The sequence below is a fragment of the Anabrus simplex genome, chromosome X (assembly GCF_040414725.1).
Source record: "Anabrus simplex isolate iqAnaSimp1 chromosome X, ASM4041472v1, whole genome shotgun sequence".
Classification (NCBI taxonomy): Eukaryota; Metazoa; Arthropoda; class Insecta; order Orthoptera; family Tettigoniidae; genus Anabrus; species Anabrus simplex.
Window position 1 is genome coordinate 185,400,593 of NC_090279.1, and position 16,694 is coordinate 185,417,286.

Sequence of the window (16,694 nt, forward strand, 5' to 3'; positions counted from 1 at the left end):
GTCCAAAGTGTAAAATGGATTTCTCCTTCTGTATGGATGAAAGTTTATGCAAATGTGTTCATATTGACTAGAGATTGATCAAACTTTGGATGTTATCTAGTCATTGTAAAATAAAATAATTTAGTTGCTTCCTTGTTCACAAATTCGGGCTTTTAATTAATGTACATATTGTAAACTATGTAAATATTAACTTTTGTTAAAAAAAAAAAAAAATTTTTAGCATAAGACCATTGTATTTAGTATTAAGTAACAATGTTTACTAGATTTAAGACTTGACCCTAAGATTAGTATTAGGCTGAAGATGCCCAAATTAGGGCGAAACATGTTCATAACAACTGTTTATAATTCATGTAGGATTTAATCACTACAAAATATAATTGTATTGAATAGGTGGACACAGTAATTTTATTCTTGAAAGAATTTTACTTATTGTATCTTCAATATGGAAAAAGATGAGATTAGTTACTTGTAACATTACTTTATGCCGATGACCAAAGAAAAGGAAAAACACACACACGCTCACACACTCTCTTTCAAGAACTGCAAGGCTCTGTTCAAAGATAGAGTAACACCTAAACAAGTTTGACTTGTACCTCAGTGATCATAAGTTTGAATATCTGGAAACTATGTCACCCCTCCTATTTATCACCATGACGGATGCCATATTAAAGGCACTAAAAAGGAAGGAGCAGCAAAGCTTTCATCTTTGCAGATGATGTGGTAAAGTGGGGTGAAACCACAAATTATGTGGATTAAATGCTGCAGAAATGGAGTTGAGTGTTTAAGAGACATGTTTTAAATTTCAGCAAGGCTGAGATGGTGGTGATGAAGATACAGAGGTGAGATGATGAACCACAAGTGAGACTAAATGACACCAAACCGGACAGTGTTCCAAAGTTTAAGTACTTGGGTAGTAAAGTATCAAAAGACAACCTTTCAAAATTTGCAAAATATGAGGTGGATAATTGAATTAGCAAGGCAACTCAATTTTATCACCAAATAAGACAACTGCTGTGGGATAAACAAGTACCATTGAAAGCTAACTTGACATTATATAAATCATATTATACACCCTTCCTCTCGTATAGCCTGGAAAGTACCATGTTAATGAGACAACTCAAATCTCCTAGCTGCAGAAATGAAGTTCCTACGCATTGTGATACAGAAGACCAGGAAGGACAAGATAAAAACAGAAAAAAAGTCTGAGAGGAGGGGGGAATAGGAGACTCTCCACTACAAAGGATTCAGAAAGCAAGACTGAAGTGGTTTGGCCATGAGTGCAAGCAGGACTACTAGAAGGGAATATAAAAGTGAAGTAAAAGGAAAAAGATCAGTGAGCAGACTCAGAGAAAATTGGACCGATCTAGTAAAGAAAGATGTCGAGGAGAGAGGACAATATTGGGAGAAGATTATGCGTGAACAGTGGAGGGGGCTCGCATACCACAACTGGGCAACTGGAGATGGTCAACAATAACCCTAGCACATTCACCATCAAAATCAATGGTCGACACCTTGTGAAAAGTGGCTGCTTCCAGTATTTAGGATTACACCAGCAGAGCATCAGTGGTATTGATCAGGAAGTGCATGCAAGAATGAGTACAGCATGGCTTAGATGGAAAGGAGTCACAGGAGTGTTGTACGATAAGCATATGCTGGTCCGCCTTAAATGAAATGTGTATTGCACTATGGGCTGTCCAGTGGCACCGTATGGGCCCGAGATCTGGTAGGGCCAGTAACCGAAAGTGCTGAACATCCCCTACACAGTCCGACTCGTTGGCTGAACGGTCAGTGTACTGGTCTTCGGTTCAGAGGGTCCCGGTTTCGATTCCCGGCCGGGTCGGGGATTTTAACCTTAATTGGTTAATTCCAATGGCCCGGAGGCTGGGTGTAAGTGTTGTCATCATCATCATCATTTCATCCTCTTCATGACGCGCAGGTCGCCTACAGGCGTCAAATAGAAAGACCTGCACCTGGCAAGCTGAACGCCTCCTGGGATATCCCGGCACTAAAAGCCATACGACATTTCATTTCATCCCCTACACACACCATGGAGATGCACACGTTACATTGGTCTTGCATTGATCACTTAATCATGACACGATCTGGGAGAGGTGGCTCAGCTGGTATGGTCATGTTCTCACACGAGCGACTGGTATCGTCAATTCACCATCGTGGACAACCACTCCAATGGAAGACCAAGACAGTGGTGACAGGACACTACTCTAGTGATCAACATGAAGAATGATCAGCTTGAACTGAATTTTGTGTATAATTAAATAAAATTGATTAATTTTACCATTTTTATGGTCTCTTTTGATTTGTTTACTTTTACCATTAATCTCATTACACTAAAAACCAGGAATTTAATAGGAATTCACCTTGTCAATACTATACACACTTTAAAAAAATACTTTGTTTATTATATTTATCTACTCTTACCTGTTTTGAGAAAATAGTTCATTATATTCATCAGTGAAAATAATTCCTTAAGAAATATTGATGACTTGATTAAAATCACACATTACATTAAAAATTTAGACCTAAAAATTGGTTTTCTTCTAATAAAAACTGTCTCGGTCCCACAACGGTATTACATATAAAACTTGAGCTGTTAGATATAATAAGAACTATTGTCCAATTTTATAACTAATTAAACTGTCTCTTCCTTGTTATTAATGAAGTATCTTGTTAAGTTGTCAATAATCTTGACTGATGATGTTTAATATGCTGAAGTCCTATAATTGCATTTGTGATTTTTTTGCGAGAAAGAAATGATTTACACTTACGGCAGTTTTCTAGATTGAAAGAGTGATTATTTTTGCATATGGTGAGTGTCATAACTTAAAAGTGGCATGCTTTGAGTTGTGGCACTACTTTTATGGGGTTGCGACATGGGCTTTCTCCTCATCAATCCCAGTTCTCCTACGTCCATCTCTTCCCAGTGAGCTTAATTCTGCTTCCCACTTGTTGGGATCTTCTTCTTCAGTGTTTGTCTTGTGTTAGTTTTTTATCATCTATATTCATTAATACCTTCTTGTCTCTTCCCTTTCTTCTACCATTATCCAGCTTTCTCCTTACTCTATACTTCACTGATCATAACTAAAGTTATGCCAAGATAGGTCCTCAGTGAAAGTTTTTTTTACAAGTTGTTTTATGTCACTCCGACACAGATAGGTCTTACGGTGATGATGGGATACGAAAGGGCTAGGAATGGAAAGGAAATGGCCGTGGCCTTAATTAACAGCCCCAACATTCGCCTGGTGTGAAAATGGGTAGCTATGGAAAAACCATCTTCAGGGCTGCCGACAGTGGGGTTCAAACCCATTATCTTCCAGATGCAAGCTCACAGCTGTGCACCCCTAACCACATGGCCACCTCGCCTGGTCGGTGAATGTTGATGCCCGCCCTCCCAATGAAGCTGGAAAGCAAGAATGAGCTCGTTGCAGGTTGAGAAGAACTGAGACTGATGATGAGAGAGACAATGTCGTTGAAGACTGAAAATTGTCCTTGCCCTTTTGTGCTTTCATGCTTATCCTTGGCCTTGTGTATCGGACCTATAACAACAAAAAATTAGAGATGCTCTTCATGTTATGTTAGGAACAATGGTGCAATCGGATTGGTGGAGAAAAGTTTTCTTTTCAAGAAAAATGAGATTACTTTGTTACTTCCAGGCACACGATTCAAATTGAAGAACTCGCTGTACTTGCTATGCCAGAGCACAAGCCGCTGCCTTGCTTCAGGAAAGAGAAGCGGAAGTAGGTGAAGTGGGGTGTATGATGGAGACGTATGAAAAAGTTTTCTTGTTCGACTTGCACAGGACTGTCCTTGTCTCTTAGAGGCAATATCTACAGTTCATTTATTGAACAGCCATAACTGCACACACAGTACAAGAACACACTGTAATTAAGACACATTTGTCAGTCAAAGAATGCACCAGGTCATTTCTCCTCTCATCTGTTGGTTGCAGTAACATTCTTTATTATTTAACATGCTCAAAGATGCAATGCTGCTGCCCCACAATTGTGTATTCTTTCACTCAGAGGTCCCACCTTAAACTGAGAACACCTTCTAGCACCCTAGGGCAAATATGGTGTCTGCCTCATTTTCACATAAAAAATATAAAATTATAAATCCACAGTAGACCAACTCCAGCCATAGCTTTGTTAAAGGTTATTTTTATTTAGAGAAGACCTGCATTTTACCATGAAAAACGGAGCTTTCCAGATTTAAAACTCGTTACATAATTTTAAGATATGTTAAGTTATTTTAACAAAGAACACAACATACAATTTTAATGACCAGTATTTTAATCAGTGCTTTGAAAATGTTTTTTGACTGAAGCTCCTAACATTCTTATCCTACATTTCAAGACTCGGTAAATTTTCATCAAGAGGACTTTCACTTCATTAAGACCTTACTCATTCAATAAGGAAATGGCGCTATATTTTCAGAAAAAGAGAACTTTTAAGCTAGTGTTATTTGTTCCCGGCTCATGTTTTTAATCATGTCAATTTCTACCAATTATCCACAAGATTAGTGTACATATTTATTACACATTGTTTTTGTAACCTTAAGTTGTTATTGTCTGTTTTCAAGTTTATGGCTGAAGATGAAGCATACACGCATCAAAACCGGCCTCATTATTAATAAAATGTTATCATTCATCTTATAACATTGTGTTGTATTGAATAGGTGGACCCCACTATTTTGTTCCCAATATATTCTTTCACTCACAACATTGTAAATGGAATGAAAAACTGAACGAAGGAAACAGAACACCCATTGGTTTGATTACAGTAGATGTTCAATATGCTGCCTTCCTACTTCGATGCACAGTTTACAGCTGTGTACTAGCGAGCTTTGGACTCTGTTCAGGATGTGTGGTGTGTCACAAACAACCTGGAATTCTGCCTGTATTCTTGGTACAAGTTCATCTTCTCTTTCTGCAGGGTTCGCATAGTAGTCAGTTTGTGCAGAACAAACTGTACACTCCATTCTGGGGCAGGGAAGCGACTATACGAAACAAACGAGAAACTTGTGCATTCGCTCAAAAAATTTCCTCTGTCTCGCACTTCCCACTTCCCCTCCCTTCCCTTTTCTCTGACGCACAGCAACAGGCAGTAGCTGGCTCTCTGTCATAGCAAATATGGCAAATTCATCAATTTGATTCATGTGGCTGAAAGTAACCTCATTTTCTCGAAAAGAAAAGTTTCGCCAATCCGATTGCACCATCATTCTTAATACAACACGAAGAGCACCCCTGATTTTTTTGTCAGTATAGTTCTAATACATCCTGTATGTGTATGCCCCACCCTTGACCTGTTTCTCTGTGGGGTCAGGTATGAAGTGAGATGAATCTTCATAGCGAGTTTTACAACCGGATACCATTCCTGACGTCATCCTCATCAGAGGAGTTAATGAGATGAAATCAATGATGTGATATAATAAGAACAGGATGAAGCCCGGTGCTGGCACATAGCCTGCTCCTGTCAAATAGCATCAAGGGTCATATGATATGAACATCATGTTGATTCATAACGACAAATATACGAAAATAATGGGGTAGAAATGGGTCCATCTAATCAATACAAAATTTAAATGATATACGTAGCACCAAGGGGTCTGCTCAAGGCTTTACGTCCCCATCCGATGGACAAATCACCATGAACAGGGTCTTATGCCCTTACTCCCTATGAGCACTGCGGAGAGGTTTGGAATTTAATCCAGGCTTTTGACATGCAGTCTAGTGATTATAAATTGTATACCACCATCTCTCCTATCCTGCCGGCCAAAATTCTGATGGTGAATTTTTTTCGACTAACAGGACTCGAATCGGTTAACCACGGAGTCAGACCATATATACTTCATGCTATAATGATCATGTCCATCAGGCGGGCTTTCCCATCTTTCTATATATTACTTGAATTTTTATAGTAGTGTAAATAAACATAAACTTTTTTCCTAAATAGTAATCAGAATTTTATTTCCAATACGTTCAGTTCATTTTTATTGTTGTCATTGTCACTATGAATGTTCAGCTTCTTAATCAATTACTCCATTTCTTTATTCTTTCCTTTAGGCACGTGTCGGCACAGTTTGGCTTGTTCGTCACTTGCCGCAGAACAGGGAAGTCTTTGTAACCTGTGGTGGCTCTGGTGAAGTGACCCTCTGGCAATAGTAAGTTTTCTCTATATCCTTATTCAGCAACTCTCTCTTCTTAATATTCAGATTTTTTGATAAATAAATTTAGACATTTTGAAATGTGTTCATATAAACTGAAATTAGCTTTATTTCAACATATAGTATGTTGTATGTTGATTCCTCAGCCTGAAAGCTGCTATTGAATCCAGAGGCCTGCATGAACTAGTTTTGACTTGGTTTGACCGATCAGCAAACAAAATGTGATGGTTGTACTTGGCTGAATATTTCATAATGCACCCACCAGGCTCCTACATATAACATCATTTAAGGAACAAAACCACATAGCGAACAGAAAACAGCCAAATGAAGCAAGTTAATATTGGGTAACTAACATGGACAAATATATACAGAAATTACATTTTCATTTTGTAGGAAGCCATCTCCTTACGAAGATTGGCAACCCATTTGTTTATGATAACTCATGGAACAGCGGCTCGGAAGATTTCAATAGAGGTTCGTCCATACCAGTGGCACAGGTCTTTAAAGGCAGGAATTTCTCTATCTCCCCACAGATCGTTGTCCTTCAATTTTCCCCTCCATGATGAGTTGGGGAAGTTTATATCGTTCACCTCTCATGATGTGCCTGAGTTTTCACTCCTTGATGGCTGTTAGAAGCTTCTTTCTTATTTAACAAGTTGAGGACATCCTTATGGGTCTTCCTTTCTACCCAGGATATTCGAAGCATTCTTCTGTAAAGTACATTTCAAAAGCTTCAGTATGCCTCTCCAGCAAAGGATTGAGCATCCAGCCATCAAAACCATACAGAAGGACAGGGGAAAACATAGCACCGCAACATCTGAACTCGGAGCTGAAGGTTGAGATATCTACTGGTGAATAGGGCTCAATTATGGATAAAATTTTATTCGTGGGACCGCAATGCTCAGTCATGATAATCCCAAGTTATTTGAATGATGACACTTGCTGAACAATTGTATTGTTAATGTGCAGGGAGGCCTGCTTTGGTGTGTTTGAAAATACAATCAGCTTGGTCTTGCCAATATTCATGAACAGACCAAACGCTGATCCTTCCAATGTTATTAATAATAATTTGCAGATTAGTGAGGCTACTGGCTAACAGAACAATATTATTGGCAAAGCAGATGTTAATAATGACATTGCCATTTATCCTGATACCTAGGTTAACATCCTCGACAGTTCTCTGAACACAGCCTCAGAACTGATGTTAAAAAGGAGAGGGGACAAGACACAGTCCTATCGCACACCTCTATGTGTAGCTATATCCTCAGTTGTGTCTCCCTCTATTTTGACCTCTGCTGTTTGGTTCCAGTTGTACAAATTAATCAAGCTATTTCATTAAAAAAAAAAAAACAATTCCTAAGGCTTCTGGACCATTTTCCTTCTGGTGTACATTAGAATCATGTTCTTATTTGGTACTGTTTCTTAAGCGACAGTATAGATTGTGTCATTAGGAATTTCCATTCCTAACTCATTACCCTAATGCAAGTATGAAGAATGAGATTTCCACCTAAACAATACATTTATTACAAAATGTTTAAAGTTATCTACATTAAAACAGTACCGGTTTTGACCTGTAAAAAGGTCATCATCAGCTGTTGGTGAACCTGCTTAATAGCGATTGTACATAAAACATTACTAAAACTAATTTAACAAACAAACCAAACCCCATGGCACTACAGCCCTTGAAGGGCCTTGGCCTACCAAGTGACCGCTGCTCAGCCCGAAGGCCTGCAGATTACGAGGTGTCGTGTGGTCAGCACGACGGATCCTCTCGGCCGTTATTCTTGGCTTTCGAGACCGGACTAATTTAACAAGAATGCCTTATTCTAATATAATATTACTATTAAGATATATACATATGGTACAATGTGGGGCTTTCGTCGCATAAGACCTATCTGTGTCGGTGCGACGTAAAGCCCCTAGCAAAAAAAACCAAAACAAAAAACAAACAATGTGCTGTTGCCAACATTATGTCAAACAATATACATATATACATATGGTGCAATAAAGGGTTTTGGCTTGCTGGAGTCCCTTGAATGCCACACACTCCATTGGGCATAGCTCTTTCACTGTAGATAGGGAGGGGGAGTGAGTCAGTAACTTCCCTCATGACCACCACAGTACAGCGTGACGGATCCCTGAGTTCAGTTAGTTGGGGGGCCGTGAATAATGTGGTCGTGATTCACTCAGCAGACTTCTATGTTCCTTGAAGCATTTCTGGGCTTAGAGTCAGCAGCAGTCCTTCATATGCTTTGCCCTGATAAAAGCCAATGAAACTTGGCTGATAGCCTGGCTTTTTGTTAAAGACTTGCTAATAATATATAGAGTCTGCCAGAAAAATGTGTACACTCCTTGCGGACCAAAAACTATTTATTTGAAATATTGATCACACATGTAGTACTATCTTCAGTTAAGCATATGGTTACATTACGTGTTCAAAATATTTGCCGTTGACTGCCAGACACATAGCAGAATGACGAGCAGGCCCCGCAACTACGTTGGTCAATGTTGCAATGGAGATCGCTGCACGTGCTGCTGTAATCTTCTGGCGAAAGGCCTCCAGTGTGTGCGGCTTACGTTGATAGACTTGATCTTTCATGGTTTTCCACAAGTGCAAGTCCATAAGGATAAGATCTGGCGACCATGGGGGGAACTCAATGGACCCTCATTGTCCAATCCAGTGTCTCAGCAGGAAGTGCTCATTTTGACTTACCATTTGTTGATCGTCATCATTAAGCGTATACAGTAATAGTGGAATATAAACTTTCTACTTAGCGGCTTTTAAAATTTGTTGTACCCTTGTACTGCTAATCTCCACTTCCCGTGCACATTGCGTAGCAGACTTCTGTGGAGAAGTAGCAAACCTTTCCAACATGAGAGCCGACGAAGCAGGACTAGTAGCTGTATGCGTTCTTCCTGATCTTCCTTTGTGAATATCACAAATCATTTCATGTGTCAGCAATTCGTTTAATTGTTAGGCATGTTGGAGGTTCTGTTACAAATTCCCTCCTCCACTGACGTTGCACTTCAACGGCATTATCAAACCTGATAAACCACTTCAGAATGCATTTTCACTGTTTGAATATCAAGCATGTTCCAGCCATTTTGTTTTCCTACTATCATGATGCAAGTACCGACATCTGTTGGGCGATAGACCATACTACAACATACTGGTACGGTACTTCAGAACAACTGAGAATGTCACTATACAGTCTGATAAGGAGTGTATACGTTTTTCTGGCAGACTCTATATGTGGTTTTAGTCCAGAAATAAGAATATTTATTTAATAAATGCTTCATCCGCTCTAATTCTCTGACCTAGAAATGAAGTCACCCATTCAACCACTCTTTTGTCTAGTTTAGTAGCCCTCATTCTCATCAGCAGTCTCACATGATCTACTTTATTGAAAGCCTTGGATTGGTCGATAGTGATACAGTCCATTTGGCCTGAATTTAAAATATCCACTATATCATGCTTGAAACCTGCAAGTTGAGCCTCATTGGATTAACCGTTCCTAAACCTGAACTGCCTTTTATCAAATCAGTGGTAATTTTGCAATAATATTATCAAGAAAGCAGAAGTTATGAATTTGTAATTGAGACTAGGGAGGGAGAGTTCTAGAAATGATACTGTAATATTGATCTACACGTGACACTGATTATGACAAAAACAAAGGAGAATAAAACAATTTAGTGTTTGTAGATCCTGTCATCTGCCTAATGTCATTTTGTGATGGATGTAACTTTTTTTTTTTCCATCTCTTCGCACAGATCAGAGCAAAATGTGGCTTGCACTAAAGTCAGTCTCATTTATGGCTGTGGAAGAACAGAACCTGCTGAGGTATGGGTGATGCTGGCTGGCCCCACGGTGTAGGGGTAATGTCCCTGCCTCTTACCTGGAGGCCCTGGGTTCGATTCCCAGCCAGGTCAGCAATTATTACCTGCATCTGAGGGCTGGTTCGAGGTCCACTCAGCCTATGTGATAACAATTTTTTTTTTTTTTTTTTTTGCTAGGGGCTTTACGTCGCACTGACTCAGATAGGTCTTATGGCGACGATGGGATAGGAAAGGCCTAGGAGTTGGAAGGAAACGGCCATGGCCTTAATTAAGGTACAGCCCCAGCATTTGCCTGGTGTGAAAATGGGAAACCACGGAAAACCATCTTCAGGGCTGCCGATAGTGGGATTCGAACCTACTATCTCCCGGATGGAAGCTCACAGCCGCGCCCCTCTACGCGCATGGCCAACTCGCCCGGTGTGATTACAATTGAGGAGCTATCTGACAGTCTAGAAAGCCAAGAATAATGGCCGAGGGGATCCGTTGTGCTGACCACATGACACGTTGTAATCTTCACATCACTGAGAGCAATCTATATAGCCAATTTAAACATGGTATTCCAGCTGCCTTTATCATATCTGAGATGAAATCATTGAAGGCTGAGGACTTTCTGTTTTGCATGCTCTTTAGATTTAGGGTTTTTTATATCAAGCCGTGTTAATGAGGGTTGGTCATTTTGGATTTTATCTATTCTACATTTGTAGGTAGTAGTGTTGCCTCCATCTCCATTTAAGAACATGCTGAAGTACCTCTTCATCTTTGATCCCTTCCTCTGTTCTTATCAAACTACCATCATTTGTTTCCGGTGCTAGAATGTTTCCATATTTAGTACTTTTACTTTTTAATACTTTATATAGTAAGCCGGCCCCGTGGTGTAGGGGTAACGTGCGTGCCTCTTACCCGGAAGCCCCGGGTTCCATTCCCGGCCAGGTCAGGGATTTTTACCTGAACCTGAGGGCTGGTTTGAGGTCCACTCAGCGTACGTGATTAGAATTGAGGAGCTATCTGACGGTGAGATAGTGGCCCCGGTCTCGAAAACCACGAATAACGGCCGAGAGGATTCGTTGTGCTGACCACACGACACCTCGTAATCTGCAGGTCTTCGGGCTGAGCAGCGGTCGCTTGGTAGGCCAAGGCCCTTCAAGGGCTGTAGTGCCATGGGGTTTGGTTTGGTTTGGTTTGGTTTGGTTTACTTTATATAGTAGCTTCCTATTCCTTGACAGTCTTTCTCTATCCTGATAGAAAAATTCCAGCACATATTTTTTCTTCTTGGATTAGTTATTTTACAGCCAACTTCTTGTTTTGATTTTCCTCAGTTCACACTCTTTAATCCTAGAACTGGCAATGTTAAATCCTGTGGTGGTAGACATATTAGGCCGCAAGTTATGAAATAAGTCTATGAAGTTTTATATATCTATGTAAAGCTAGTATACTTAGAATTGTTGTGGTGACAGGAAACTGCATAAATGTTTTGATTAGAAAAATGTACAGTCTGTTCAAAAAGTATAATTCCTAAATTTAAAATAATAACAAAACTTTTGATCACATGTACACAAAACTGGAACTTGCCACAAACAAACCAAGATAGACAGATTGCTAATAATGTACCTGTAATGCACTAGCAAAAGTTTCATCACCCTGAGGGGTATATTCTTGAAAATATTAGGGAAAATGCATTGGCATGCAATCATTTGGAAGCATGATCTTAGACCACGTTGTTATGATAGGTTGCTTTATGGGAGGTTCGACATCACTTTCCGATACTGATGTGAAGAAATAGCTGATAAACATTCCAAATCTGTTGCCATTGATGGTTTCACGGCCCATGCTTATAGACGTTATATAGGCTTTTGGACTTATGTTGTGTCAAGAAAATAAGGTAAAATTCTTTACATTTCACAGAGAATTGTGCTCTGCGTCATCAGAAGAAAATCTCAACTGTCCATGAGAATTTCTCTGATGACGTAGAGCACATTTCTCTGCAAAACGTAAAGAATTTTAACTTATTTTCTTGACACGGCATAAGCCCAAAAGCCTATACAATGTCTATTCCAAATCTGACTCTGAATCCGTCACTTTCATCTTCCAACAAATTTTGCACTACTTTATTATAATAATTCACCGTAATGAAGTGAAGATTCCATATTTTGACACACTGTACTAAATTGTATATAATCAATCAAATAACAATATATATACAGAAGTAAATAACTTGCACCGAACGGAAAACGAAATGAATGAAAAACCTACAACCTATTTTCCAGTCAGTGACCGGATTAGGGATGAGATTAATGAAGCCCCCAACTTGCGGCAAGGGTAGGATTTATGCTGGCTGCCGAGGCCTGTCGCACTCCTCTGGGGCAATGATTATTGACTGACAGATGAAATGAAATGATATTGGAGAGTGTTGCAGGAAGGAAAGGTGACAGGAAAAACCTGAGTACCCGGAGAAAAACCTGTCCCGCCTCTGCTTTGTCCAGTACAAATCTCACATGTAGTGATTGGGATTTGAACCATGGTAAACAGTGGTGAGAGGCCGGCGTGCTGCCGCCTGAGCCACGGAGGCTCCACCAAATGGAAAACTATGAAATAAGATTAAATAGGATAGCAAAGCATAGCCTGTTAAGGTTTGTTTACAAACGGTACAGAAATGGCAGTCAAACAGATGGTTGAAAACTGCACTCATTTATTTCTATGAAATTGCGTCCAAGGAGGTTGTAAATATTAATGAAACAGAACTTGTGGCTGCTGTGGACATTGAGAAGGACAAAAAAAGGAGACTGTCATGACATGTGTTGAAGAAACGAGGAAATTACACAAATTACACAAACATGTCGAATATTCGACAGAACCACTATAGCGGGGACCAAAGTGTCGAATATTAGACAATTGCCAGTTCTAGGGTTAATTTCTATCTCATTTCTTCTATCACCCAATTTTTGTTTTACGTGATATAATTATCTTTTCAGCATAGGTATTTCTTTCTTTTATTGATTCCTTCACCCGGGCATTCCACAAAAGCATTTCCTTCTTTATCATTTTCTACTGATTTCCTCAGCTTCCTTTACAAGAGTTTCTGTGAGTAAGCTCTAATTTCAGTTTTGAGTAATTTTGTTGTTATCCTTGCTTTGTAAGGTTCTTTCTTTCTTTCTCTCCGAGTCCTCTAACATCCATTTGGCATTTTCTTGCACTTAGCTTTGGGTACATAGACATCTTTCAAATCAGCTATTGATTGATGGTCACTATATAGATCCGGGCCTCTCAGGGTGCATTTGCCAGTGCATTGCACGGTCAAGGTGCAAGGCGCAGGAGACGGCTTCATTAGGTTGACCAGAGTGCAAATCCCTACTCCTCCTTCCCTATACCTGTCTGACCAGTTTGGCCTGTCTCCGCCTTCTTTCCCACTGATTCTCCCCTCACTGCGAAATGTTTGTGTGGTGAGCAGACACACACAGTCATAGGGGACAATGTTACCAGTGTTAAAATACTCTTCTTTCAATTTGGTTGGAGCAGACAATTTATCTTCTCTAGTTCTTCTTTTCCTTTTTCTTTGCAATTATACCTGTAGTGTCTGGCTGACAGCAATTCTGAAAGCGTACTTTAAATTACAATCAAAAATACTAGCACGCAATCTAGTTTTCATACAAGTCAAAACAAAAAAAAATAACCTTTCACATGTGCATGTGGAACCAAACATTGAAACAAACTTAGCAGCTTCTCGATGCAGCTTAGGAAATATCCTTCGAAAATTTTTCGAAGAATTCGAGCAAGGCCTTTGTATTGAAAAATAGATCTTTTTGATGATCACGTAATTATTGTCCCACAGATTAAGTATTTGGCTTTATCGTCGTGACTAAAAAAAAATACAAAAGTTCCCAGTTCGACTGAAATGGACTTTCGAAAGTCTTTGCTTTCTTCGAAACAGGTTGCTCCATTATTATGTTGTTGTCTTGCGCTTATCTGTTTCACTGACAAACAAGCATTCTATGACCGAGCGCTTCATCGTTCTCAGTGCACTACACCATCCAAGTCAAACCGAGTTGAGCTGAGTCGGACCGATGCAGAGTGCACAGAGCTTCTGTGCCTCGGTTTGCATGCGTGAGATTGTGGGCGTTTGAGAGGTCCTGATCTAGATGCTCACTGGATATGATTTTAACATCGCTAATATACAGGGTATGTCAGGACTATACTGACAAAAAGAAGTCGGGGATGCTCTTTGTATTATGTTAAGGACGATGGTGCAATCGGATTGGCAGAGAAAATTTTTCCTTTTGAGGAAATGAGGTTATTTTGTTACTTCCAGGTGGGCGATTCAAATTGATGAACTTGCCATATTTGCTATACCACAGAGCCTGCCTGTTGCTGTGCGTCAGACGAGGGAAGGGAAGGGAGCGGGTGAAGTGGGAGGCATAGCCTCGGTGCGAATGCACAAGTTTCTTGTTTGTTTCGCTTAGAAGGCAATGTACAGTTTGTTCTGCACAAATTGACTGTTGTGCAAATCCCATAGAAAGAGAAGATGAACTTGTATCAAGAATAAAGGCAGCTTTCCAGGTCGTTCGCGGCACACCACACAACTACTACACCATTGTGAACTGTGCATTGAAGTGGGATGGGAGCATATTGAGCATCTACTGTAATCAAACCATTGGGAATATTGTTTCCTTAGTTCAGTATTTCATTCCATTTACAATGTTGTGAGCGAAAGAATACGCAGTTGTGGGGTGGCAGCGTTGCATCTTCGAGCATGTTAAATAATAAATAAAGAACATTACTGCGACCAGCAGATGAGAGGAGAAAGAATCTGGTGCATTCCTTGCCTGACAAGTGCGTATTAATTACAGTGTATTCTTGTACTGTGTGTGTGCAGTTACGGCTGTTTAATAAACGAACTGTGGATATTGCCTGTAAGAGATAAGGACAATACTGTCCAAGTCGAACGAGGAAACTTGTGCATACGCGTGGAGCATTATGTCTGTCTTCATCATACACCCCACTTCCTCTCCCTCTTCTCTTCCCTGAAGCATGACCACGTCTTGTGCTCTGGCATAGCAAATACGGCAAGTTTGTCAATTTGAATCGCGTGCCTGGAAGTAACAAAGTATTCTCATTTTCTCGAAAAGAAAAATGTTGTCTTCTAATCCGAATGCACCATCATTCTTAACAAGAAGAGTATCCCTGATTATTTTGTTGATATAGTTCTGATACGCCCCTCTATATTATCAGCCCTAGATAGGCAATATTTTGTTTTATTTTGTTTAAACATGCTTTCCTTATTATTTATCTTCATAAAATAGTTCTAATTTTTAATTTAGATGGTAAATTGTTGAATTTGATTCTTTTCTTTCAGCCATTATCCCGAGCAGAGGTACAAGAAAGATGCTGATGGAGTGGAGAGTACAGTGGTTGGTTCAATAGAGGAAGTGCAGAATGCAGACATAGCTTCACAACCTATCATTAGTTACGACTGGAACGCATCAAGACAAGGCTTGGCTGTATGCACAGCCTTGGATCAAGCAGTTCGAGTCCTCATTGTTACTAAACTAAATGAGCTATAAAGTTATTATTGCTACATAAATTGTATGATGGAAGATAAATGCCCTCTTATCTACTATTGTAAGGGAAACCAAGTTATGAGTTTGCTGACTTTTCGTAATAGAGGCTAATACATAGAAGCTTCTAGGGACTGAAAATCCTTAAGTCTAGAACAGCAGCAATCATGCCCATACTTAGAGGGCTGCAAACTGCTCGACTGCATAGGGTGACAGGCTCTGAAGGGAGGCAAATTTCTAGAATCTCGTATGAAATGTTGAGTGAAATGGAACTAACAGTCTAGTATCACATCTGGTGGGATCATAAATTTTAAGATATAAATGTCCTGCATCACTGATTTGCATAATAGGTGATATTGAAGTATCTCCAACCTTGTCCCTTTTCTCTACGGGGTCAGGTGGGAAGTGAGATGAATCTTCGTAGTGAGTTTTTACAAACGGATGCCCTTCCTGACATTAACCTCATCAGATGAGTTAATGTGCTATCAAAATTATACAGTAAACCCTTGATGTAATGGACACCATTTAATGGGCATAATTCAACAAATAAATACAAATAATGAAAATAATTAAGAAACAATTATTGAATGGAAAGGAACCAGAATTCAATTTTAGAGATTTAGAAACCTCTTACTTTAATGAACATTTGAAGGAGGGTGGTGATTATTGCTGTAAGAATGATATTGAACAAAGGCTATTCGTCAGTGAATGTATCCCAGACTACCAAATTCTAAGCCAAAAGTAGATCATTGAAGATGTCTATGGGGTAATCAGAAAGCTGACAATGAAGAAGCAGTTTAACACGTTGGCAGCTCATTACAACACACGTTCGTCACTCTCCACGCCAAATATTAAAGCTCGTATTTCCTGTAGTACCTATGTAAACAAGCGGACCTCCTATCTGTGCATTGTTAAGGTGTTGTTAAACATTTGCTCCAACTGGGCATCAGGTTAATTGTTAGTAATTATCTCTGTAATTACAATTCAGCATAATTATCTGCTATGTCAACAGAGAATAGTGAGGTTGCAGGGCCTTCTCAGTGAAAGAAACACTAAATTGTAGGATAACAAAATCCATATCATCACCTACAGGAACATACTGTATTTTTACATTTTGCCAGTAAATGT

General features: G+C 39.6%; 1 protein-coding gene across 1 annotated transcript in view; it reads left to right on the forward strand.

The window, feature by feature from the left end:
- Positions 1–15,572, forward strand: part of Wdr92 (WD repeat domain 92) — a 46,425-nt gene extending 30,853 nt beyond the window's left edge. Inside the window, exons 7-8 of the mRNA XM_067159565.2 lie at positions 6,080–6,177; positions 15,365–15,572. Coding sequence (XP_067015666.1) covers positions 6,080–6,177; positions 15,365–15,572 — 306 coding nt within the window. The remainder of the gene's footprint in view (positions 1–6,079; positions 6,178–15,364) is intronic.
- The last annotated feature ends 1,122 nt before the right edge of the window (positions 15,573–16,694 follow it).